Genomic DNA, 25,086 nt, shown 5'->3' with positions numbered 1-25,086 from the left:
GTGTCCTGATGGAGGAACCTTCCCTGCCATCCTTGGTGCTTTCTCCACAGGGATTGGAAACATGGGACAAAACAAAGCTGCTCCTGCACTCAAGAGCCCTGAGCCAGGAGCCTCAGGAAGAAGACAACAGCCACAAGGAATGGGGGAACTTCCCCCAGAGATGGGAATGTTGGTCCAGGAACACTGGAAAATTAAAGCTAATTAATACTCATGTCAGAAACCCACTTGTGTCATTCCCAACCAGTGAGATATCCACAGACAATCCAAGTAGGCAGATAAAAATGACATTTTATTTTGTGAAGAACACTTGAAAAATAAAGATGAAAGCTCTTCCAGGCTTTGCAAATAACCATCAGAACCCACAGAGTCACCAAGACTCCATTTTCAAAAGGTGTTTCCTCTCCCCAGCCCCGTTTTCCATGAACTCTCTCATTGTGGAATGGCCCACAAGAGTTTCAAGGAAGGAAAAAAAAATTGATTTTGAGCCAACATTAGAAATAACCCAAGATTGGTTCAGTGCAGGTGCTGCTACATTACACTTGAACAAAGGCACAAAATTCCCACTTGGAATTTGCATTTCAATTTCTCCAAACTTGGTGTTCTCAGGGAAAGACCAGAGTTATTCAAGCAGGGAAGGCTGAGCTCAGTCCAGCTCTCCAGCAGGAACCAGAGGAACTGAAGTGACAGCAAATAAATCCAATGGGCTGGAACCATGTGGGAACACAAACCTTTGGAATCAGCACCTCTGATCCCTGCTGTAAACCCAGGCTCCCAAGAACACCTGATGTGGAAAGAAGGCGACACAAATTAAGATGGGAAAACATCCGCTGCCCTCCCCCCGGGCAGAAAATGTATCCATGAAACTGGGATTTCAGGATCCAAGTCAGTGAGGACGACACAAATTAAGATGGGAAAACATCCGCTGCCCTCCCCCCGGGCAGAAAATGTATCCATGAAACTGGGATTTCAGGATCCAAGTCAGTGACATTAAACAGCCCCTTCTGCAGAGCATCAGCCCCAAAAAGCACAGGAGCACCTGCTGAATGCTGAAGAGATGCAGGGAAATAAATAATAATGGTGTGTTTCATGGTGCTTTTCACTTCTCTTGTTTTGCTGCTAGCAGAGTGTCAGTTTTTATCTTTATGCTGTCTGAAATACTAGAAGTAGTGTTAACCTATAAAAGGTACATGAAAAATCTCACATTAGCCAAAATTTGAGGAATCTGCTCAACTGGCAGCTCCTCTTACATACAGCAAATAGGTCAAATATTTACTGCAGCCCCCAAAAGCAAACTTGTGTTTTGACCTGTCATTATCACAGATTTAATTTAGGATAATCAGGCTCAGTTTGGAGTTAATACTTCAGAGCCTTTGACCTGGAGCCCAGCTCAGTGAGCTGCTCAAAGTCAGCTCAGAACACCACGAGAAACAAGCTCTCCAATGTAACAGTATCAGAACAGCTGGAAAGATAAGAAATTAGGGAAATTCCTCTGAAGAGGAGCACTGAAAATAAATCCCAGCCTTTTTCCTGAGTACAGTAAAACCAACTGAAAATCAAACATCAGATCTGTCCATTTTTTCCAACCGTTTTCCCTGTTAATGAAGTTCAGGGACAACAAAAATGCCCTAGAAATTGCAAAATTAAGTTTATGGGCAACAAAACAAGCCCCAGAAACTTCAAAATCTAAGATTACGTCCCTGTTGTTCCATATCACAAGATGTCTCCAGGTTTTACATGCTGACAGATCCTGGACTTGTTCTTTTTGAGCCAATTTCCTACACTCTGCTCAGAGACTTCCACATTGCCTTCATTCTTAGGGCTGACTCCAGATCCTACAGACTTAGGTTTAGAGATAAAGAGAGAAAAGCAAATTCTGGTATCAGCAGCAAGTTCAGTGATCAGAGATGGGAAACAATTCTAAAAAGAGATGATTATGACTGCATTAAATCTCAGTAGTGGTGGTGCAGGAGGTCAGACCTGACCCAACAAAGCATTTTGGATGGTGAAAAAAGAGTCACTGAGGGGTTATACAATATATTAATCCTTTTCCTCCTCCATAAAGTGCATTTACTCAGCCTGAGAGTAAGTACCACACTGAGAAAGGGACCTTGAAGCACTTCCCCAAGAGAGAGCAGAAGAAAATCAGAGTTATCCTGAATCCTACAGCCAGTTTGTGCCTCAGGGATCCCTGAGGACACTTTGGGAAAGCCCCTCTTGCTGCTGGAGCTGAGGCCCTGCAGGCCAGGTTAGCACAGGGTGGTGTGGGCAGAGCAGCCCCTGGTGCTATCTGAAAACCCCCACGTTGATGGAAAGAGCCACTTCTGGTTTGCGGGGCTTCGTGGGGAGCCTCTCCTCGGGGAAAAGGGGATCCTGGACACGCTCCTGGCGGCTGGAAAACACAAACAACCTGGTTAATGTTCAGTGCTGGGCCTCAGCAGGGCGAGCCTGGCCTGAACTCTGAGTTCCAGTGAGCTGTGCACGGCCAGGCCAGCCAAGGGCTCATTTTTGTCTCCACGGTCTGTTCCAGGAGGGAAAACCATGAGGCTCAGTGGAGGAATACTGAGAGCCAGGAGTTTGAATTATCCAGGTGCTCCCTGCAGGATTACCACTGGCCTCAGAATTTATCCAATTAGGCTGAATCATGGAATGGTTTGGATTTCAAGGGACCTTAAGGACCACCCAGTGCCACCCCCTGCCATGGGCAGGGACACCTTCCACTATCTCAGCTGCTCCAAACCCCTTCCAACCTGGCTGTGCACACTTCCAAGGATCGGGCAGCCACAGCTCCTCTGAAAAGCAGCAAACACTTTGCATATTTCTAAAGAAAAATGAAACTAAATGCTCACTACCTTTTCCTCTTTTCCAGAGCCAGCTGCCTTTGTTTCTCTTTCCCAATGTCATCCCTGACAGTGCTGAAGTCCTTGGTGTCATCAAGGAGAAGGTTCTGTTATAAAAAAGGATTGGAGAGATCAAAGTCACAAGGTAAAACTATTTCCCAGCTGACACAATAAACTCCCAGATTGTTTCTTCTGACTAGTTTTGCACTGATTAACTTCAAGTTCATCAGAATTGCAATGGTTTGAGTTGGAAGGGATTTAAGGATGATCCAGTCCTACCCCTGCCATGGGCAGGGACACTACCTCAGGTTGCTCCAAGCCCCATCCCACCTAGCAAGGGACACTTCCAGGGATGGATTTCTTCCAACAGGCTAAAACAGCAGGACAGGACATCACATTTTTCTGCTACTGCTCTAAACCCAGACAGAACATTCTTTCCTTGTAACTAAGCCTGATTTCTAGCTGAGAGCTCAATGCTGGGTAATTCCTTTTCACACCATAAAATAGAACTGTCATCATTCAGAAATCCATAATATGTAAGAGTTTGTGTCTATAATGTGATTTTGAAAGGGCTCTTCCTTGGATTTTACTCAGAATTTGAAAAAAAAAGAGTCAAAAAATGAGGGCAAGAAAAAAGATCCAGGAGAAAAAGGAAAAACAGCAGCAGCAAGAAATTTCGTATCAACACAACACAGTGTTCAAACCCACACCCCAGTACTCCCAGAAATGCAGCAGGATGAGAGAAAACCAGGAAGAAATGAAGACACTGCAAAGGGGACATTGCCTGAACCTGATCTCGTGCAACAATTAAATCCAGGGAAATTTACCTTCACCCCAATGATGTCTCCATCCTTCAGGTGGTAAGGTGCTGACTGCAAACTCGCCTGCTTTTTCCTTCTTTTCCTCTTGGAGATTTGCTGTGTCTGAACAAAATCAAAGCAGAAGAGTTTGGAATTCTCCTTAAATTCAATCCCTAAGGAACTGCAGCCCAGACCAACACGTGCTCCTCTCCAACAATTGTTGGATTCTGTCACTCCAGATCTTACCCAGCTAGATATTGGCAGCCACTCAAATCTCTCGGGGAAGTATTTGGCTATTTCAATTTTATCTACAGGAAGACAATAGTGAGAAGCCACTCTCTGCCTCAGAGCCCAGGTTGTGCATTCCTTGGAGATATCCCACACCAAATCCCAGGAGCTGGAGTAGTCCCTCTCTCCTGGTATTCCCATCTGGACTCGCAGCAGCAGCTCGTGAGGGCTGGCAGCAGGATGAGAGAATGGAAATTCTTGTGAGCCATGCTTTCAGAATTCCCAGCTTTCCCCCCCACACTGCCCTCCCACTTTCTTTGTGGAAAACAATAAACAACTTCCAAGGTTTTCCCACATCCTGAGAGCCCTGAAGGCAAAAGCTGCTCAGTGAAGGCTTCCCTCAAATGCAGAGCTGTAAGAAACAAGAGAAATAAAGATCTTGAGCTCTTACCCCAAATTCTCTTCTTCTTGCAAGGGTTCTATGCAGATTTCCACTCTGGCACCCAGTCTGTAGTCACTGAAAACAGAACAGATATTGTCTACAGGCTCTGGAGATGAGCTGGGAGAGCTGGGGGTGCTCACCTACAAAGAGACCTCAGAGCCCCTTCCAGGGCCTAAAGGGGCTCAGGAGAGCTGGAGAGGGACTGGGGACAAGGGATGGAGGAACAGGACGCAGGGAATGGCTTCCACTGCCAGAGGGCAGGGATGGGTGAGATATTGGGCAGGCCCTGGCACAGGGTGCCCAGAGAAGCTGTGGCTGCTCCTGGATCCCTGGCAGTGCCCAAGTCCAGGCTGGATGGAGCTTGGAGCAACCTAGAACTGTGGAAGGTGTCCCTGCCCATGGGACTACTTGTCTTTAAGATCCTTTCCAACCCAGAGTGAGCTGATGAATCCCCCCCAGTCCATCCCAGAGCCAGCCTGCTGCACATTCCCCAGAGAACCCACCTGAGTCTCCTCCTGTTGTCCCGCAGGAGCTTCCCGGGGCGTTTGTTGTCCATTGTCCAAGCTCTGAGGAACGAGGGCAGGGGCACAACCTGCTCCTGGCAGCAGGGTAAGGTCAGAGCCTGAAAAACAGAAATACTTGGTCAATAATTTTAGCAGCCAGTCTCCCTGGAAAAATAGAAAACCACTGGATTAACTCTCAAAAAAGAGGGCAATGTATTGAGATTTATTCCACACCAACTGTTGCTTGTGGCTGTGAGTAAAATACTCACTTTTCAACCTCAAAGGGAGTTGGATTTCCCTCCCTCTCAACAATTCTCAACTCAACTTCCATTTCCAAAGTACCCAATTTCTTTTTTTTTTAACCAGAATTTGAACAACTGGGAGGGAATGAGGCTGTGGCAGTCGTTGCCTCAGTCTCTGGCCAAGTGCTGAGCTCCTCTAAGCCCTTCCCAAGGGCACAACACTTTCCATGCTCAGCCAGCTCTCCTTCATCAAGCTGCAAACAGTTCTCCATAGCAGTAGCCTGGCAGAGCCCAAAACTGTCACACCCAAAAAATAAGTGTTGGTATGGAGCAGAATCAGGTGAGAGATCCTTCCCCATGTGGTTCAAGTAGAACAATCACTGCTTCAACCACACAGAGCCTGTTGGTAGGACGGGGTTATTCATTTTTTGTGGGTTTGGGGTGGGTTTTGGGTTTAGCTTTTTCTTTTAGGGTGTTTTGCTTGGTTTGGTTTTGAGTGTATTAAAACCATACAAAGGTATTTTAGTTTGTGGCCAAACAAAATGAGCCAGACCTTCCTGGCTGCCAAACCTGTGCACCCCAAAGCATTCTTCATTCATCAGATTCCACATACAGAAATTTAAAAAAAAAAAATGCAGAAAACTAATACAGGAACAATGTGGAAATGGCGAAGTGGCTTTTTAGGAGGTGCTTGTTATGCGTGTGCTTCCCATGGAGAGATTTTACACTGAAATAAAGACAAAAGCTGCCAGGCAGAGCTTCAGCTGATGTGCAACGAGGCTCCCCCTCAGGCCAGGACACATGACAGGGAGGATGGGGACAGCAGGGACACTAAGGAAGTGTCTGAGCTACGTGCTCCAGCTGCCTCTTGGTACTTACCAGTGGCCATGGCATAAACACCATGGCACAACACACTGGAGACAGGGGAAAAGGAAATAGAAAAGAGCTGTTAATAGAGCTCGAGTCATCACAGCGCTGCTGCACAGTCCAACACAGGAGAACATCTAACCTGCATCTTCAGATCTTCCAGAGAGGCCTCTCCTGCTATCTCTATCCTGCCAGCATAACAGAGATCCAGGCCTGGGTGGGTGGGTTCTGGTGCAGCTTTGAAGGGGGCAGAGGGAGGAGGAAGAAAGAAATAACAGAAGAGTCAACGTGATTTGTATAGTCCTGAGAGATAACAGCCACTTCACATCTCACTTAGAGAAGGAGTCTGGAGTCCACTTAGAATATCCAGGAATCCCAGACTGGTTTGAGTTGGAAGAGACCTTAAAGGTGACCTCATTCCAACCCCCTGCCATGGCCATATCCAGCACACAAAATACATCCCAGTAACTTCCAAACAGTTCCCATACAGATCCCATACTGCAAATTTCAGAACTAGGAACAGTTATTGCCATTGATAAATGGTGTTAGTTATTAGGTAAGCCTACTGCAAACAAAGCTGAACTGCTCTTAGCTCCACTACTGGAACCAACAGGGGAGAAAATGAAACTCAGAAAAGGTTTGAGACAGAAGGACAAAAATGCAAAGAAAACTTCTTCAAGAGGATGGGTCCTGCCCTGCAGCAGAACTTAGCACCAGAGGAATATTACTTTTAATACAAAATGAAAAATCAATTTGTTCCCCATTTTCCAATTCTCTTATTTCCACTTAATTTTCTCCTCCCTTCTCAACCCTCACTTAATTTTACTGCCCTGGCTAGTTTTGGATTTGACCTTCAGGAGAGAAAACACAGTTAAAACACTGCATTTAACGTCTTTGATACTATTCAAGCTTTACCCATCCTTCCTTTTACAGCTTACCAAAAAGCAACACAGCCTGAAGGGAATTCATTGTGCCTTCAGGAGTCTGGCATTTGAAACCAATCACATCTGTGCTCATGAAGGAGATGCTTTACACTGCTGCCACTGCCTAACATTCTGATCTACGTTAGAATTTTATGAGACTGAATCTACAATTTTTCGAGACTGACAAATAAAGAGCCCCTGCTACAAAATTTAGTGGTGTTTTGAGCCAGTCCATCTGAGGAACATCCCTATAACAGGATTATCCAGCATTTATGCCCAAAACTGCATCTGTCTCCTGAGTGGTCCTTTCACCATAACCTTGATGCAACTCATGCAGCCCTTCCTAGGTTTCAGAAAGGCTTTAAGGCTTTGGATTAAAATTTGGATTTGACTTAAAGAGCAACTACAGGTGATTGCTTTCAAAGCCTGGCCAAACTCACCTGCTGCAGCAGACACCTGCAAAGCCTCCATCTTCCAGGTGATCCCATTCACCTGGTCTTGTCCATTCTCTCCATGTTTCTTATGGCTTGAAGGCTTCAGCCACCAGATGGGGATTTTCAGGAAACCCTGGAACAGAAAATACCAGGTGACTCAAGTATTGTGTGCAGACAAGGTGAAATTTCACCTTTAGCACAGGAAGAAAGATAAGATTTGTTTAAAAGTAAGCTTCTGGAATGGGCTGCCCAGGGTGGAGTCACCACTCCTGGAAGTGTCCAAAGAATGTTTGTGTGGATGTGGCAGCTGGGGATGTGATTTAGTGGGGAACACACTGGTGGTGCAAAAATGATGCTACAATTTTGAGAGGCAACCTGTTCAGGGCCAGGCTGGACAGGGCTTGGAGCAAGCTGGGATAGTGGGAGGTGTCCCTGCCATGGCAGGGTGGCACTGGATGAGCTTTGAGGTCCCTCCCAGCCCAAACCACTCTGGGATTCCAAGTCTCCAGACACTGCCCACTCTCCTTTTACCTTTTCTGGAAGCTTTCCTTCAGTTATAACCAAAGTGTCTCCTCTGCAAACGTTGAGCTCCTTCAGGGTGGCATTCTGCAGGAAGAGAAAGCACAGGATCCCTGTCAGCCCACAGCTGCCTTTCACCCCAGGGAGCAAGGAACCAATGGATTAAAACAGGCTGCTCTCACTTCCTGACTTAATGCTTCCCCTGCTTCGTAGCACCAGTCAAGCCTTCTCAAATGCCAGTTGTCACCTGCCAAAACCAAAAAAGACACACACAGAAAACTGATCAGTCAATTACACCAGTGTGGGAAAGTATTACAAAACTCTTAACAAGTGTCAAGGTTCCTTTTTCTTTTGTTCTTCATTTTTATTTGCTTTTTAAACACAGGTCTGGCTAAATGAATTGTCACTTTCATCTTCCCCAGACCTTTTGCTGTATGAAAATAATCTTTTATTTGCACAGATCTCCCTTCCTCACCTATCTAATTATTTTCCCTGGTTTCAGAGGAGAGAAGGAATTCCCATGTGTCAAATTATCACCTGAATCTATGTCAAGCTCTTTAAATAAAAACAGTATTATAAAAACTGCATGTTTAGAATTCTTTCCCCTCCTCCCATTACAGTGACCAGATCATTGAAAAAACTTACAAAGTTTAGGGTAGGAAAAGCTGTCTTAAATATTTTTAAAATTCCTCTAAAAATTTGTAAATAACACAACTAACCTGATAATCCAGATTTCTCCAGCATTAAATTGAGACACTGAAAGAAAACATAGGATGAGAGTTGTGTCAATGCTGAGGCTGGGAAATAAATTTTTCAGCAAGCCTTTTCTGACATAAGAATGACTGATTGCTGGTCAATTCTTAAAACAATATAATTAGATAGACAAGATGTATTTGGATTATATATTAAACCCTTCACGGATGAGATGGTTTTCAGGCAAAAAATTCACCACAGCAGCTGAGCCAGCTTTCATAAGCAGGTAAAAAATTAAACTTGTGCTGTCAGTTTGTTCATTCACTTTAACAAATTCTGCCCCAGAGTTTGCAGCTGCACCTTTAAAAAATAAATTTAAGAAAAAATCAAAGCTGCAAATTCAACACTGGACTGGTAACACCAGAACAGCCTTCACTCTGTGCATGGCTCTTCCCAACTCCTCTGCCTCCAGGTCTGTGCAAGGAATGCTGTGCAGGAGCTTGGGTGCAGAGCTGTGGGAGCAGCCAGCCTTACCTCTCTGACAGAGGCAGTCTCCTCCACAACTATCTCCATCTCAGGGCTGCAGCTTTGGTCACTCCCAACCATGAAGTACAGGAAGAGCTGAAAATCCAAAAGCAAACTATCAGAATAAATAAGGAAGCATAAGAACAATTCCTGTGGCAAGAAGGTCATCAAAAAGTACTAAAATGGCACAAAAAAGCAAAGAAGTTGAGTTATGGCCATCAGCAGATCCTCCTTAGCCACCCCTGGTCTCTAGAAATGCACAACTACTCCTTCCCATGCACATCAAAGCCAGGTTGGACAGGACTTGGAGCATCGTGGGATAGATGAAGGGGTCCCTGCCCATGGCAGGGCATGGAATTGGAGGAGTTTTAAGGTCCCTTCCAACCCAAACCATTCTGGGATCCTGGGGTATTTACCACTTGCACATTCTAAGAGCAATATCCTCCCCTTTTTTCCTTTATTCTCTTTAGGAAAGTCGCTGCACCAGGCTCCTCCCATCCCACCCTGCTGTACCTGAGTGGAAGTTGGAGCTTTCCCACGGCACAGCCCGAGCAAGCTTCCCATCTTCAGTTCTGCTTCCTTGACTGTGTAATCCTCAGGCACTTCAGGGAGGACAAATAAAAATATCAATTTTATCATACTCAGAGCAAGCTAAAACCCTTCAGTGCTCTCTGGAGAGCTTGTTCTGCCCTGACAGCAGATCTGTGAGTGTCCTATGGGGAGAACAAAGGCATGGATATCTCCCAGAGTCCATCAGGAGCACAGGTGAATTAGGGATGTAAGTAATAAAACCAAGCTGAACATTTCAGTTTAACCCCTGTCTTTGTATTGGTACTGTTAATTAACTTTAAAACTGGGGGGGAAAAAAACCCACACAACTGGTTCAGTTAAGCCTGGGACTCAGTGGAGTTATGTGAGGGTAACTTCTCCTGGGAAAAAACAAACAGAGGCTGAAAATCTCCCCAGTGAGTTTCTTACAAAACAGTGATTCAATAAATCAATTTACCTGGAGACAGAAGTTTCCCATTGCCACCAACAGGTCTAAGACAGCTCTCGTTTGCTGCAGCAAAAAGGGCAGGAAAGAGAGAAGTATTAAGTAATTCAAATAGGAATAAAATAGGAGTTTGACTCAGAATTTCAGACAAGTAACACCTTTAAGATTAACTACAACAGGTTTATCCTAGAGGTCTCCCTCTGGGACATCAAAGATTTAACTGGAGAGAGATTCCTTGAGACTCCAGCAACATTCTCAGCTTTTGTTTCACTGAAAGGAGAATTCTACCACTAAAGCCTCTGAAAAGCCAGTAAATTATAGCACTGGGAGACTGATAAAGCAGCTGAACTCTTACCCAGCTCCTCGTCCAGCTGCAGCTCCCGGATCGCTTTCATTTTGATATCTGACATCACCTAAAAGAGAGGGATGTTAAAAGGGATATGAACACCTCCAGCCTGGAATGCCACCAACACCCCTGCTTGTTCAAGTGCCAGTGCACAAAGGTAATCCTTCCCCTCTCTTCTAGCTCTGGTGACTGACACCATCTCAAACTTCCATTTACAGGATGGTCCAAAGAGAAAGGTATTTGACACTAAAACTGCACTGGCTTAATCTACCTGCAAATAGCCCAGATTGTAACTCCGAGCTCCACACTAATTTCAGCAGGGAAAAGCTTCATCCTTGAAGCTACATCAAATGAGCTGTGCCAAGTGCAGGGGCCAAGCTGTTCAGGAAAGCAGAGTCCTTACTGTTTCAATAGTGGCAGTGATTTTAACGTGTTTCTCCTCCTCTTCCCCCCCACAGAAGTTTTTCACTTGGAGCCAGCTGATGTCATAGGTGAAGGCAGTCAAATTCCCACTTGCCACGTTGACAAAGCTGTGGGAATCAGCAGTGCAAAGACAGTCAGAGACAGGAAAACTAAACATTAGCAGGGCTACATCACTTGCCAGCACAGCTCCCAAATAAGCAATGGTGCCAAAGCTGCTCATAGTGATGGCATCTCACACAGAAGAAGCCTCAAGGAGCACAGAGTGCCATGAGAGCACAAATTTGCCCCTGGGAGGTTTGGACTCACTGAGCATGAGTTGTTCCCACCAGGTTTTTCCCCCCTTTACAAGTATAAATCAAAGGTTGTGACTGGTGCTGCATTTTGAGGGCCAGAAAAACCTAACAGCTGATGAATAATGGTTTCCAAAACTTAAGAGGAAAATAATTATATCTGTAAGCTCAAAGTGATAATTAGTTACAAGACTATATACTGTTAGTATAATTTGAAGTAAAAGGTTTTGCCAAAATTGCTTTTTTGTTTCATTACAATCATTATCAAAAACATTACCTCTGGTCATGGCTGTCTAAGATCAGCACAGAGCACCCATCCCTGAGCCCAACACTTTGGACTGTTTCCTTCATGTCTTCCTCATGGAAAACCTCCCAGTTCTTGGCTTCTGCTTCTGCTCCTGAGCCGTTTTTGAGGATGATGCCCCCGGCTGGAGCCAAGGCAGCGTGCAGCTGCCCCAGGCTGGTGCTGCAGGAGAACACGTGCTGGGCCTCGCTGAAGTGCTGACCCTTGCCACCCTCGTTGTGCTCGGCCAGGCGAAGCACGTTGAGCACCACGGGCTCGTGCTCAGGACCTGCCAGCACCTTCGTGCCTCCAACCTGAGGAAAAGCAGGAAGGAATGCCAGCTTTGGGGGGGGCTGAGCCAGAAAATACAGGAGAGACTGGGCAGGGAGAAAATTGAGACCAAAGTGGACGCTCTCCCCCTACAAACCAACCCCCTCGGAGCAAATTTGTACTGAACAAACAACCAGAGTAACCCACGGGTGTTGGGAGGAGAAAAAAAAATGTTATCCAGAGAAGCTGTGGCTGCCCCTGGATCCCTGCAAGTGTCCAAGGCCAGGCTGGCCAGGGCTTGAAGCAGCCTGGAACAGTGAAAGGTGTCCCTGTCCATGGCAGGAAGTGGAATGAGATCCTGAAGTCCCTTCCCAAACCATTCCATGGCAAGCAGCTGGAAAACCAGTGGACACTTGGCAAAATCTAGGACACCGGAATTTAGCCCCTTAGGACATTAAGAAATTCATCAAATGTGACTGAACATTGTGACTTTACATTTCAAAAGCTTGATTTTTCTGATATTCAACCTAAATTCAACTCAAGCTCCTTGCTGAAGAAAATTTATGACACAAAAGCTGCAATAGAAAAAACTATACCAAAACCAAGACAAAACTGACTCTGTTTCTAAATGTTTGGATGGTTTTGTTTAGTTTGGGGTCTTTTTTTTTTTTTTGAGAAAGTCAATATCAAATGGATACTTTTACAATAACAATAATTTTAAAGTAGCATTTTATTCCACTGAAAAGACAGAATAAAATGCTGTGCTTCACAACCACTTCCAGGTTAAGCAGAAGCTTTAATATTAAAAGGAAGATGGAAAACTACAAGAGCAGCACAGGATTTCCAGGAGACCTTGCACAGTCTTATCTCTTCAGAGCTGACAAAGAAGGAAATCTTGGTTCCTTTACCTCTTTCCCATTCCAGACGAAGATGTCTGCTCCATCAGCCAGCCCAATGCCATCCAGGGTCAGCTCATCTCCTAAAAAACAGGAGCAAATCATCAAGTTCTTGCTCCCCACAGAACACACAAACAGGGTCAGCAAGTTTTTAAAAGTCACTACACTTAAAGAACTATACAAGCATAGGGAGGGAATACTTAAGAGCAGCTCTGAGTGTCTCTCTATTTTGATGTCAACACTGTGGAGAGTTGGGTTATGTTCTGGTTCAACAGTGATTTTCTGAAGCTGACCACAGAGAACATAACATTTGAAACTTACTGAGTAAGTCGTTAAAGACTGACACTTAGAATTGCCTAACAAAGCAAAGCTGGAGACAAAAAATGACAGTTTGAAAAACTGATGTACCCTTAATAAATTAATTAACTCTTTATATGAGCATTTCCCTCCACAAAATTCCTACTTCAGCTGAAGTCTAACCTACATTTTCCTTTGATGTCACCCTGGCTCCTCTCTTCTATCCTCTCCTCCACCTATTAGGCCAATCCTATGAAAGCAAACATCCACAGGCAAATCAAGGGCAAGACACAGATTGATACATTCTTGTCAGCAAATGTGCTTAGCTTGCTTAAGATCTACATTTCACAACAAAGATTTCACAGCACAGTCTCAAAATCATTCATTCCACTAATAAGAGCGAAATAAGCAATTAAAGATGAGTTTGAGCTGGAAGAGTGTTCAGTAACACACATCTCCAGGAGGGATTATAGATGAAATCTTTGATGGCTGCAGGAATTAACATACAGCAATAGCATGGAGGCCTGGCATGCAGTGCTCTTACCATCAAGCACCTGGTACAGGTGTAATCCTGCTGGCAAAGGCTTGGCCATGCTGAGAACCATGTCCCCTTCCCAAGACTCCAACATCTAGTTGGGAAAAATAACCAGAAAAATTATGTCAAATAACAGTGAGCAGTAACTCACAGCACCCACAATAATTACAATTACAATCTGCTGAAAGCTGCCACAGCCTGGCTCCCAAGCTCACCTAGTGACACTCAATTGGTGACTCCTTGACAAGACAAAGACAACTCTGTTACAAAATGAAATATTAAGAATAAGGCTGGAGTTCTGCAGTGTCAATCCATGGCCATGCACATGCTGCCCAAATATAATAAATTAGCTCATGTGAACTTTGAGGTCTCCATAGTTCAAATTCCAGCAATTTCATGGCTTTCAAGAACAGCCCCCACACCATTCTTTCCTCCCATGTAAACTCATATTAAGTTTTTAGCCTCCTAAGCTCCATTTACTGTTGAAGGTTTCTCCTTGACACAAAGATTGCAGCATAAATCTATTTGTAAATGTTGCAGTGGCTCAAGTAAAAATGAAGTTCATTTGATGGAGCAGGTACCTGGAACACTGCCTGCCGGAGGTCTCCCAGAGTCTTCCTTCTGTCGATGGTCAAATCCACCACACTCTCTTTCCAAGAAAGTGAGGGATGCAAAGCCCCATTGTGGAATTTATAGCAGGAGCTCAGGTGGAGATGTAAATCAATGCCATTGTTTGCTGAGTCACATTCAGCTCTTTGGGAGAACAACACAACAAAGTGGTGAATTTAACACCAACCAGATATTTCTGTGCAGCTCTCCAGGAACTGATTGCCCCAGGCTGAATTCCCTGTCACATCCCCTCCTCCTTTATACCTATAGCAGCAAACCTTTAAAAAAATAAAGGAGTGGAATTCACTCAGAAACTGAATCCCAGGATGGTTTGGGTGGGGAGGGACTTAAAGCTCCTCCAGTCCCACTCCTGCCATGGGCAGGGACACTGCCCCGACCCCAGGCTGCTCCAAGCCCCATCCAAGCGGCCTTGGACACTTCCAGGGATGGGGCAGCCACAGCCTTGTGTGAAATATCCTATAAACTGTAACTCTTGTGTCTGTATCTTGATATCTTAACTGTGATTCAGCTGTATCAAGCACCTGTGTCCCTCAACACACGGAAAAGTTTTGTCCAACCTGAATACCACAAGCTCTTCACTTTTCTGGCAAAGAATATAATTTCTTCACCATAAACCAAATTCACCATAAACCAAGTCCATCCCCCTTCTCCCAGTGAAGAATTCCCTCTATAAACACAGTAATCAGCAGAATATGGATATAGAAATTATATTCTTCAATTAACTTCTGACATTGAACCATTTCAGTTCCCTAAGAATTTCTTTCCTTTTGAGTCCCTTGGGAGTCCTGCAGACAAGAGCTGTTTGAGTGCAGTGATACCAGTATACCTCTTTTTTTGCAGCTCTGTATTAGCAGCATTCATTTCATTCAGCAGGTGCTCAGGAATTTGGTACCTTGGATTTCCACGGGCTGCAACAAAAAAATATAGGCTTAAAATGTGGTTTGGAAAACAAGAGAAGTTACCAAGAGGAGACATTACAGTACAATAATCACTGAAAACTCAACTGCAGGATGATATAAAGAACAAACAAATGCTTTTACTCCTTCCAATCAACCTTTCTTTAAGGGAAATTAACACAAATGCCATTAGCAACAAGCTGCATTTGTTTCAGCTGATGCTCTGCCATTATTTGTGGAGCATGCTAAAAAAATTAGTCAGCTACAGCCAATCAACACATCACCACCTCCTTTTATCTTAATTTTAATCTTTTTCCAAATGATCACTACAAGGAAAACTGGGGAAAATAAAGCTTGGAAAGGACAAAAAAGCATTACAGAAAAAAATGTTAAAGCAGGAAGCCCCCCCAGAATCTCCAGATGAGCTTTGTGTACCTTCAGGGGGCCTCTTCAGCTGAGCTTTTCTGTAGAACAGCATGTAGGCACTCTCTTTACCCTGGAACTGCTTCTCAATATCCTTCTCCTTGATGGGCTGGACTTTGGAATCATTCAGATCAAACCAGTGGCACCCAGCAGAAGCAGCCCTTGGCCTTGGGGGGGTTTTCTCACAGTTCCACTGGACATCATTCTTCTGGGAAGGGCTCTGGAGATTTTGTCCATGAGAATCCAGCCTGAACAGGAGCTTGTGTGTTTCCTTCAGGCTGACCTTATTTCCATCAGGACTCAGCTGGAATATCTGAGGATGATTCTGCAAATACTGAAAGGGAAGCAAGGACAGGATGAAGAAGATGCCAAGTTTTAAATGCCGCAGCCTGCATTAAGCTGTTCCACCTGACTGTCCTCAAAGTAGAACACAAACCCCATTAATTCAACCCTCATTTTATGGTGCTTCCTCATGTATTTTCACAGTTTATCTCCGTAAAAGCCTCACAGCTACACTTCACACCTACATTTAAATATTTATTGTGGAAACTGCAAGTAGCTCCCTTCAAAAAACAAGCAAATATCAGTTTTCCACCTATCTACAACACAAGTGCTGAAGTATTTTCCTTAAGACATCTTAAAATACAGCAACCAATTGGCAAATTGCACTAAAAAAAAAAATACACAAAGTCTCAGGCAGACAATTCCTTGGGAATCTTATGCTTTCCAGCCTGCTAATTCACATTACAAACCTCTCCTTGCACATGCTGATACCAGGGTCCATATTCTCAATTATCCATCCTCCTGACTATTCAATAATATAAATGATTACAAAAGCTATCTAAAACCAAAACTAGCAAACCTGTGATTACCTTTCGTAATGGTCCATATTGCTTTCTGTATTTCTTATTCCAGGACATCCCTTTCTTCTCCAGTAATTTCTGCCCTAATTGATCCACGGGGATTTGTTTAGCTTCTTCCTGCAGAGGAATGAAAAATTAAGGTAACAAAGGCTACAAAAGTCAAGGGGTCAACACAAAGAAGCCAATTTGGAAGTGTTTTAATCATTCCTGGTTTTTAATAAGCTACTGTAGCATCATATAGAGCTGTGTCAGGGGTGTTTAGGTTGGATATCAGAGAAAGGTTCTTCCCCCAGAGGGTGCTGGGCACTGCCCAGGCTCTCCAGGGAATGGGCACATTCCCAAGGCTGCCAGAGCTCCAGGAGCTCCAGGACAATGCTCTCAGAGATGAACAAGCTGGGACTGTTGGGGTGTCTTTGCAGGGCCAGGAACTGGATCAATGCACCTTGTGGATCCCTTGCAGGATATTCTGTGGATCCCTCTGGATATTCTGATTTCTTTTGCAACAGAGCTTTGGTGAGCAGCTTTAGAAACACTCCAAAAGGAGCTCTGTCTGTACCAAGAGTCACTGTTAATATTAAAGCCAAGTTTTAAATGCTTCATGCCAAGCTCAGAAGAGCTATGGACACTTAAGCCTGCCCAGTCCCACAAACACCAACTCCCTGCTGGTTCACTAGCTCCAAAACCAAAGCTCCAAAACCAAAGCAATGAACTCCTTACATACCATACCTCTGATAAAATCCCTTTTAAGACTGCCAGTGGATTTTCTGTTTCTTTGGCATTCTCAGTGTCTCTTAAAGCCTTCTCTTCAATCAGCCCATCCTCTTCTTCCTGGGTGAGAAAGACACTCACATATATTGTGGTTTCACACACAAATAGAGGACTGGGGTATTCTGTGCTGACATCATCATGCACAGTCTAGGAGTGTGAGGGACATTCTGTTAAAGTGCCCTTCTCAATGAGGCAAGAGACACAAAGCCTCATTAAAATATTAGTTAAGTTTGGACGCCACATTCATCCACTAGCTCTTAATACTTTTCTGAAAAGTACAACCTCTAAAGCAAGGAAGAAAAGCATTTAGGACTTACTTGGAGTTGCCAGTTTCCTAATTCATCCACATCTCTGATATAAACATGATAGTGTCCTCCATAGCAGCCACCTTTGTGTATAATAACAGAGAAGAGCTCATACATGTACTCTGAATCATCCATTTCAGTCTTTAAAAAGAAAAACAATAATTGTAACAACAACTGAGGTCAGTCTCCCACACAAGGACAGCTTTATACCTTTAGCATCACTTCAGAGATTTCTCAGTGTGTGTTTGCACATGCAGAGACTGAAATGGCTTTTGAGGGCTGGGGGCACAAGGAAGGACTGGCACAAGCCACAGAGCAATGCACAGGCTGATAAATCATAAAATCCCAGAATGGTTTGGGTTAGAGGGACCTTAAAATTCATCTGGGCTCCTTCCAGGGGAAAGGACAACTTCCACCAGCCCAAGGGTGGCTCTAAGTCCAGTCCAAGCTGGCCTTGGACACTTCCAGGGATGGGGCAGCCACAGCTTCCATGGGCAATCTGTGTTATTAAACAAGCAGGATTATGAACCACACTGGAAACTCAAAAGATTTTCCATTTCAGTGTTTGTTCACAACCAAGCTTATTTTATTTAAAAGAGGAGAGAGAAAAGAAGCAAGACTTAAGAAACCCTAAAACTAGGGAGGGGGAAAAAGGCTTCCTCAAAGTCTAACACTGAGAAATTTCCAAGCTTGCACTGCAACACTTCAAGAAGAAAAATGTCTGTTCCATAAGAGTGCCTCTGTTGTGTTGTTTAAGAATCAAAATTTGTCATCAAGCCATGGCATAGCTCAGTTTATAACCAGAAGCACATTTATGAATGCAAACAGAGATTCCTGAGAAAAATGGAATAACTACAGGCACCTAAAGCACATACAGCTCAATTTATGCATGATGCTATCAGAGAATAACCACACAAAAATAAATTTCAATTTCCATTTCCAGATAGTTATCTTCCTGTCGAGGAAAGGTTAGATAATTTTGTTGCGTAATTATTTTGCCCTTCCCCCTTGTAGCTACAAGGTTGCTGAGTTCAAAAGTGGAGGAGGACACCACAAAGTCACTCAAATACCTGACAATGCAAAATAAAAGATAACCTTGAGCTGTGGGTTCTCTGCTGAGCATACAGAAAACTAACAAATGCTGACAGTGCTCACCTGCTCACAGAAAGGCTTCAGGTTGATCTGGATGGGGAATGTGTAGCAGCTTGTTTCCTTGTACCTCTCACACTTCTCAAAGTCAAAGTTGAACCTCAGGAGGGAGATGGTGAGGAAGGGAGGCAGCTTGCGTAGTTTAGCAGACTGGGAAGGGATTTAAGAAACACTTTAAGCACAGACCCAGAACAAAACCATGCTTCCACCTTGCTGTCATGGTCAAATCCTTTCCCACCAAAGCTTTGTTACCACCAGAGACAAGATCAGTGCCCTCATTTTGAAATGTCTTCACCAATTCTCAATTTCCCTTCCAACTACACAACCTAAAAAGTGATCCAGTTCTTCTCCCCCTGTTGAGCCCCACATCCTCCTTGACTGGTGATCACCGGTCTCACATCTGATCCTGCCACACCAAATAAAGGACATTGGTGAAATTCTAGTCAGTAATGACATTTCCATAGCCCATGGGCTCTATACTGGCAGTCACAGAACAAGCAGGAGATAAAGTCTCCCTCATTTCTACAGGGGAGCACCCTCCAGGCAGGAAAGCCAGGATAATCCATTCTAATGATTCCAGATTGATCCAGATCTGACCACTTGATGGGTGAGCCCATCAAGAACCCTCACAAGAAGTAAAACCAACTATCTTGTACCACCTGTGGCAGCAGGTGTGGGCTCCATGGCCACATTCCTGAGCCTTTCCAATGTCTCCACCCTCCTCTCCACTTCCAGAGCCATAACAGGAACACACACAGGGTTTAGGAAATCCCCTGTATTCGGAATTCCATTTGCATCCACAGCCTGGCAACCCCCAGCTCTGTGATTTCCTACCAAGATTCAGAGTTCCCACTCTCCTCCTGCATGGATGAGCACTTGTGAGAGGCAGACAACTTACCCTGCACTGCCTTGAACCCAGCCCAGTTAAACCCCAGCCAGCCCTTGCAACAAGACATGTGAGGCACTGCTGAGAGTTCCTGAACTCCCAAATCACTGATTAACCTGGCCTGACCTCAGCTTCCCTTTGAACTACCCCTTCCACATCCAGAGGGCTGCAGGTTTGGATTTCACCCATCCTGAAGGAGCTCTGCTGCTGTGGCAAGGGCAGAGCACAAAACCAGCCGAAGAGTGCTTCCCTCCACAAAAACACAGCAACAGATCCCATTCCCTGCACAGAGCAATAGCTGCCCATTGTTCTTCTTTCTCATTTGGCTTCTCCAGAAGCAAGTTTCCATGATTTCTCTCATTGCACATTTTTATTTTATGGTCTAACTTTCAGCCAATCCTCTAGAATGCCCAGAGCAAGGTGCAGCAGAGGTGTTGAATGAGTCAATACTTTCCAAATCATACCACACTCCGTGTTAGGGACAAAAAACTGCAACAACATTAGGGAAATGAGCCACAGGAACTTTTCTTGACATCCCTGCTGAGGTTTCATAGAATCCCAGAATGGTTTGGGTTGGAAGGGACCTTAAAGCCCATCCAGTGCCACACCCTGCCCTGGGCAGGGACACCTTCCACTATCCCAGGCTGCTCCAAGCCCGGCCTTGGACACTTCCAGGGACAGCCACAGCTGCTCTGGGCACCCTGTGCCAGGGCCTGCCCATCCTCACAGAGAAGAATTTTTTCCTAACATTCCAACTAACCCTACATCATCCCACCCCCAGGTGTTACCTTTGAGGCTTCAACCAGCTTATCACAAGCTCCACATCGATACAAGTTGTCATTCTCAAAGTATTCTTCCTCCACATACATGTTCCACAGGGCCTCCTCCAAGCCAGCCACACCTTTCACTGCCACTGTGAGGTCTAAGAAATCCTCCTGTGCAAAAAGGACAACAAGAAATGAAGTTCTGAGGGGTGTAAGTTTGTGGTGTTTAGAAAGATACTCCCTGTTCATCACAGTGAAGGGCAAAAAAAACTCACACAGTCACAGAAATTAGTTTTTAAAAACTGACTTTTTTTAATTACAAAGAGCATAAAAGACTGTCAAGGTATGTTTTGCTGTTACCTCACTGCACTCTGTGCTAACTACATCTATTAAAGGCAGGGCTTGTGAACTCAAAAGATGCAAAACATTTGGGTTTTTTACCTCTCATTTAGAAAATGCAGCCAAAGACCTGAAGTTCAACACTCACTACCTGGATTCAATAAGGCACTCAACAAGGATGACATTGTTTTTGGACTTTAAAAACAAGAACATTTAAAGCAAACAGCCTGAAGAGAAGCCCCCAGTGGAAGACCCCTAGCTTTACCTGTCTCTCACTGACGTTCTTGCACTCCTTACAGACTATCTGGTTGACAACAATGCCATGGTACAGGCGGTTGATGAGGTCATGGCCCGATGTCCCCACCAGGGAAGTCTCCAAAGCACTGAAGAGGATCCTGTTCAACTCCTGCACATCGTGCTGCCTCATCTCCTGCAGGACAGAAACCCAAACAGGAAGGAAAGGAAGGAATGAAACACTGCTCTGCTTGGCCTGTGGCTCAAAAATAACACATCAAGTGTCCCAGAGTCTCAACGACTACTCATATATTTACTCATTGAGTAGTAAAGTAATACATCTATTATTGTTAATTTGGTTATGCTACAACCCAGCTAAGACACTTCCACTTCGGTAGAATCATAGAATTCTAGAGTGGTTTGGATGGGAAGGACCTTAAAGATCATTTTGTTTCACCCTCTGCCACAGGCAGGGACACCTTCCAACAGCACAGGGTATTCCAAGCCTGTGTCCAACCTGGCCTTGGGCACTTCCAGGGATCCAGGGGCAGCCACAGCTGCTCTGGGCACCCTGTGCCAGGGCCTGCCCACCCTCCCTCCAGGGAACAATTCCTCCCCAGTACTCCATTTACACCCGTTTTCTATCAAAGGGGCAGCCACAGCTGCTCTGGGCACCCTGTGCCAGGGCCTGCCCACCCTCCCTCCCAAGGAACAATTCCTTCCCAGTATTCCATTTACACCCGTTCTCTATCAGTTTGAAGCCATTCCCTAGATTTAGATTAATCTCTGACTGACACAGTTCAACTTGGGTAAGAATCTAAGTATCTGAACCTGTTGGAAAAACAAAGGAAAAGCAAGTGGAATTGTATCTAAGAGCACAACCATCTTCTGTTCCTCCCTGCAAACAGCTGCCATGGACTCCATGTGGAGATCCAAGGGGATACACCAAGAGCTGACCCAATCCAATGTCATCTCCACAGGCTGAATCATTTTAAGCCTGTTCCTCCCTGCAAACAGCTGCCATGGACTCCATGTGGAGATCCAAGAGGATACACCAAGAGCTGACCCAATCAGCTGAATCATTTTAAAGTACTTCCTAAATGCCAGCGTTCCAGAACCCATCTGTGTGCAGGGAGAAGCGAGTGGGGATGGAGAAGGGCACCTCGTGGCTGCTCCAGCCGAAGCTCTCGGTGAGGTCAGAGGTGGAAGCAGCCTGCTGGTCCAGGAGCAGGAGCTGAGCAAACAGGCGCTGCAGCTGCAGTGGGATGATCCGGACCTGGCACAGCAGCAAGGACAGAGCCAGCACGTCAGACACAGCCCCCACAGCAAGAACAACTTCCCACACAGCTGCTGGTCAGCTGCCCTGGCTGATAAACCACCCCTGGCTGATAAACCACCCCTGGCTCCTTCACAACACACGCTACTCAGTTCACACCAAGCAGTCAGACTCAGTTCCCAAAAATCTACAGTGCCTCACCTTACACAGACAAGTGGAATGGATTAGGGTGGGAGGGACCTCAAAGCCCATCCCATTCCACCCCTGCCATGGGCAGGGACACCTCCCACTACCCCAGGCTGCTCCAAACCCCAGTGTCCAATCCCTTGGGCACTGCCAGGGATCCAGGGGCAGCCACAGCTGCTCTGGGAATTCCATCCCAGCTGCTCCCCATCCTCACAGGGACAAATTCCTTCCCAAGATCCCATCCAGCCCCACCCTCTGGCAGTGGAAGCCATTGCCTGTGTCCTGTCCCTCCATCCCTTGTCCCCAGTCCCTCTCCTGAAGGGCTTGGTGGTGGGATGGAATGAGGTGGGAGGGAGAACACCTCAGCAGAAACAGACTCCGTGTCTGATTTCCGACGTGAAACCTGATGGCAATGAAAGCTGAGAATGCTGTGAAAAATCCAGTACCAGCCAGACCAAACTGCCTCCCAGTGTCAAATTTAGGTTTTCACTCATTTTCACAGGTTTCACATGAACTGCAGCCATATTCCCCCAAATCAACATCAGACAGTGATGAACAGGAAAATTCCCAACACCTTTGCATCTGGTTTCCTGCTGTCATCCAGAGTGCCAAGTTCTTCAGGTCCCAGGGAGAACAAAGCCTCTGCAATAGGTAAAAAATCATTATTTAAAATGACAACATCCCCTCTTTAAAAATTTAATGTCTTTTAATGTCAAACACTATGATTTTGTTCTGCAATAATTTATTTAAAGTGAACTGTGCTCCAAAATCACCTGAGTTCACTGTGTTTCTTAAATAAATAACCAGAAGTGCAAGCCTCACTAAAATATAAATCCCTACATTATTTTAAGAAGGTTTTGAGCACCTCACCTCTAAACTCAGGTGTGAAAAGCAGAGTCTGCAGAAGGGAATTGAGGTAGCAGGTCCCACCCTGATTTTTGATTCCACTGAGGTTGGTGAAATCCCTGGGAGCTGGAGGCTCAGACTCTCTGGGCTTTGATGTCTTCCCTTTCCCATAATGATTGTTGGAAATAAAGGAGAAATCCTCTTCAAATAAGTCCCCAAACATTGTGAAGGCAGAAGAGTCCTTTAAAAAGATACAATAAGTATTTACTATAAAAAATGCAGTTGAACCCAACCCTTCAAATCCTCCAAGATAAACCTGGAAGCCCTGACTGAAGAATTTGTTTTTATTTTTTTCCACCTTATTCTGGTCATTCTAAAAATAAACCCATGCAAAAGTGTAAATTAATGTAACAAGAAAAGGGTGAATTAAAAGCATTTCTGTTACCACAGGTCTAAGCAGCCCTTTCACCAGGCTCCAACCCACCACAATTACATTTTGCATGAAGCTGTTATTTATTCCTGCAAGTGAACTGTCCCCTACCTTGGATTATCCTTTTCTACCTCCTCCAAGCCCCTGGCATTTCTTCATCTGAGACATTAAAGCTGAAAGATTTTGAAGTTTCACTTTCCTAATGAACATAAATAGGAACTAAACCACTTTGCTTCCCCTCCTCTGAATGCAGCTCCTGACTGCCTCAGAATCTCTGTAAATTCCCCTCCTCCCAAGCTGCTGCCTGGAATTCCTGGCCTTGGCACTCCACCCAAGCTGTCTCCCAGCCTCCATTCCCGTTTCCAGTCAGGCCTGCTGCACTTTAGATTCTTCCCCTCCCTGCATCTCCTCCCAGCAGCTCCTGAGTGGATGGTTTGTCCCAAAAAAGGGCCATATCCAGGAGACACCACCCACCCACCCACCACTCCGGAGAGGCACTCGAGTGCCAAATCCTCCCTCACGCCTTATTTCTGGATCCTCCTTCCCTTAAAAACCACCAGGAACAGCAGCTGGAAGGGATTCTGGATGGCCCAGGCACAGCTCAGAGCACAGGACCCCAGGCTGCAATGGATCCATGGCAGGAGGAACCAAAATCCTGGAATAAATCCAGGGCAAGGGATCCCAAAACCTCTCTAATAAATGCGTGACAGGAGACCCCAAAATTCTCTAATACTTGCATGACAGGAGGTCCACAAACTCTGCAATAAACCCATGAGATTCCCAAACCCCTCTAATAAACCCATTGAAGGAAATGTCAAACCCCTCAAATAAATCTGTGACAGGAGACCCCAAAACCTTTCAATAAAGCCATGGCAAGAGATCCCAAACCCCTCTAAAAAGCCTGAGAGGAGATCCCAAACCGCCCTTATAAACCCACGGCAGGAGTTCCCAAACCCTTTCAATAAACCCATGCCAGGAGTTCCCAAAACACTCTAATAAACCCAAGGCAGGAGATCCCAAACCTCTCTAACAAACCCATGGCACAGGATGCCAAACCCTTTAATAAATCCGTGAACAGGAGACCCCAAATCCCTCTTATAAACCCACGGCAGGGGATGCCAAACCCTCTAATGAATCCGTGACAGGAGCTCCCAAAACCCCCTAAAAAACGCATGCCAGGAGACTCCAAGCCCCTCTAACACACGCATGCCAGGAGCCCCGCGAGGCCAGCAGCCTCCCCCGGGCGGGCGAGCCCCAGCCCCTCAGGGCCCCGCACTCACCCAGCCCGGCCCGACCCTACGGCCACGGGCCCGCGGCCGCCGCCATATTTGTTGTGTGGCGCAGCGCAACGCACGCCGGGACCGGCGGCCGGCGGGCGGGGGGGGCGCGGGGCATGCCGGGAGATGTAGTTCCACCGGCGTGAGGGCAGGGGGAGTGGTGGCCATCCCTGGGACTTCCATCCCTGGAAGGGTTCTGGGACACGCTCGATCAGGGCTTGGAGCAAGCTGGGACAGTGGGAGGTGTCCCTGCCCATGGCACAGGGTGGAACAGGATGAGCTTCAAGATCCCTTCCAACACAAACCATCCTGGCATTCTACAAACACCAGCTCCCTCTTTCAAACTCTTGTTTTCCCTCATGGATTTATTACAGGGGTTTGCAATACCTTGCCATGGTTTTATTGGAAAGGTTATGGGATCTCCTTAAATCACATTTATTAGAGGTTTGGGGCTCTCTGTTCATGGC

At 45.5% G+C, this 25,086-nt stretch overlaps 1 protein-coding gene across 3 annotated transcripts; it reads right to left on the bottom strand.

The window, feature by feature from the left end:
• Positions 1-1,108: 1,108 nt before the first annotated feature.
• Positions 1,109-24,685, bottom strand: USP40 (ubiquitin specific peptidase 40). Of its 3 annotated transcripts, none has more exons than XM_039704611.1 (32): positions 24,623-24,685; positions 22,937-23,153; positions 22,641-22,708; positions 21,767-21,880; positions 20,636-20,800; positions 20,056-20,202; positions 18,388-18,531; positions 17,245-17,373; positions 16,886-16,987; positions 16,169-16,276; positions 15,309-15,630; positions 14,804-14,885; positions 13,929-14,100; positions 13,357-13,441; positions 12,528-12,598; positions 11,344-11,663; positions 10,757-10,883; positions 10,363-10,420; positions 10,020-10,073; positions 9,527-9,615; positions 9,023-9,109; positions 8,515-8,551; positions 7,978-8,042; positions 7,808-7,882; positions 7,283-7,409; positions 6,062-6,156; positions 4,811-4,929; positions 4,317-4,382; positions 3,884-4,094; positions 3,665-3,760; positions 2,850-2,944; positions 1,109-2,389 (listed from the first exon to the last, which is right to left on the bottom strand). In XM_039704611.1, the coding sequence occupies exons 2-32, from the start codon at positions 23,133-23,135 to the stop codon at positions 2,284-2,286; spliced, it is 3,735 nt and encodes a 1,244-aa protein (XP_039560545.1). In that variant the 5' UTR covers positions 23,136-23,153; positions 24,623-24,685; the 3' UTR covers positions 1,109-2,283. The 3 variants fall into 3 exon arrangements, 2 of the variants coding, with proteins under 2 accessions (XP_039560545.1, XP_039560546.1); XM_039704612.1 differs by lacking the exon at positions 24,623-24,685 and adding an exon at positions 23,454-23,558; XR_005627036.1 differs by lacking the exons at positions 1,109-2,389; positions 2,850-2,944; positions 3,665-3,760; positions 3,884-4,094; positions 24,623-24,685 and adding an exon at positions 5,932-5,966 and having other exon boundaries at positions 4,354-4,382; positions 22,937-23,135.
• Between the last annotated feature and the right edge of the window lie 401 nt (positions 24,686-25,086).

The sequence above is a fragment of the Passer montanus genome, unplaced genomic scaffold (genome assembly GCF_014805655.1).
Source record: "Passer montanus isolate IOZ18808 unplaced genomic scaffold, ASM1480565v1 scaffold178, whole genome shotgun sequence".
Lineage (NCBI taxonomy): Eukaryota > Metazoa > Chordata > Aves > Passeriformes > Passeridae > Passer > Passer montanus.
Note: the sequence above shows the minus strand (reverse complement) of the source record. Positions and strands in the feature narration are given on the sequence as shown.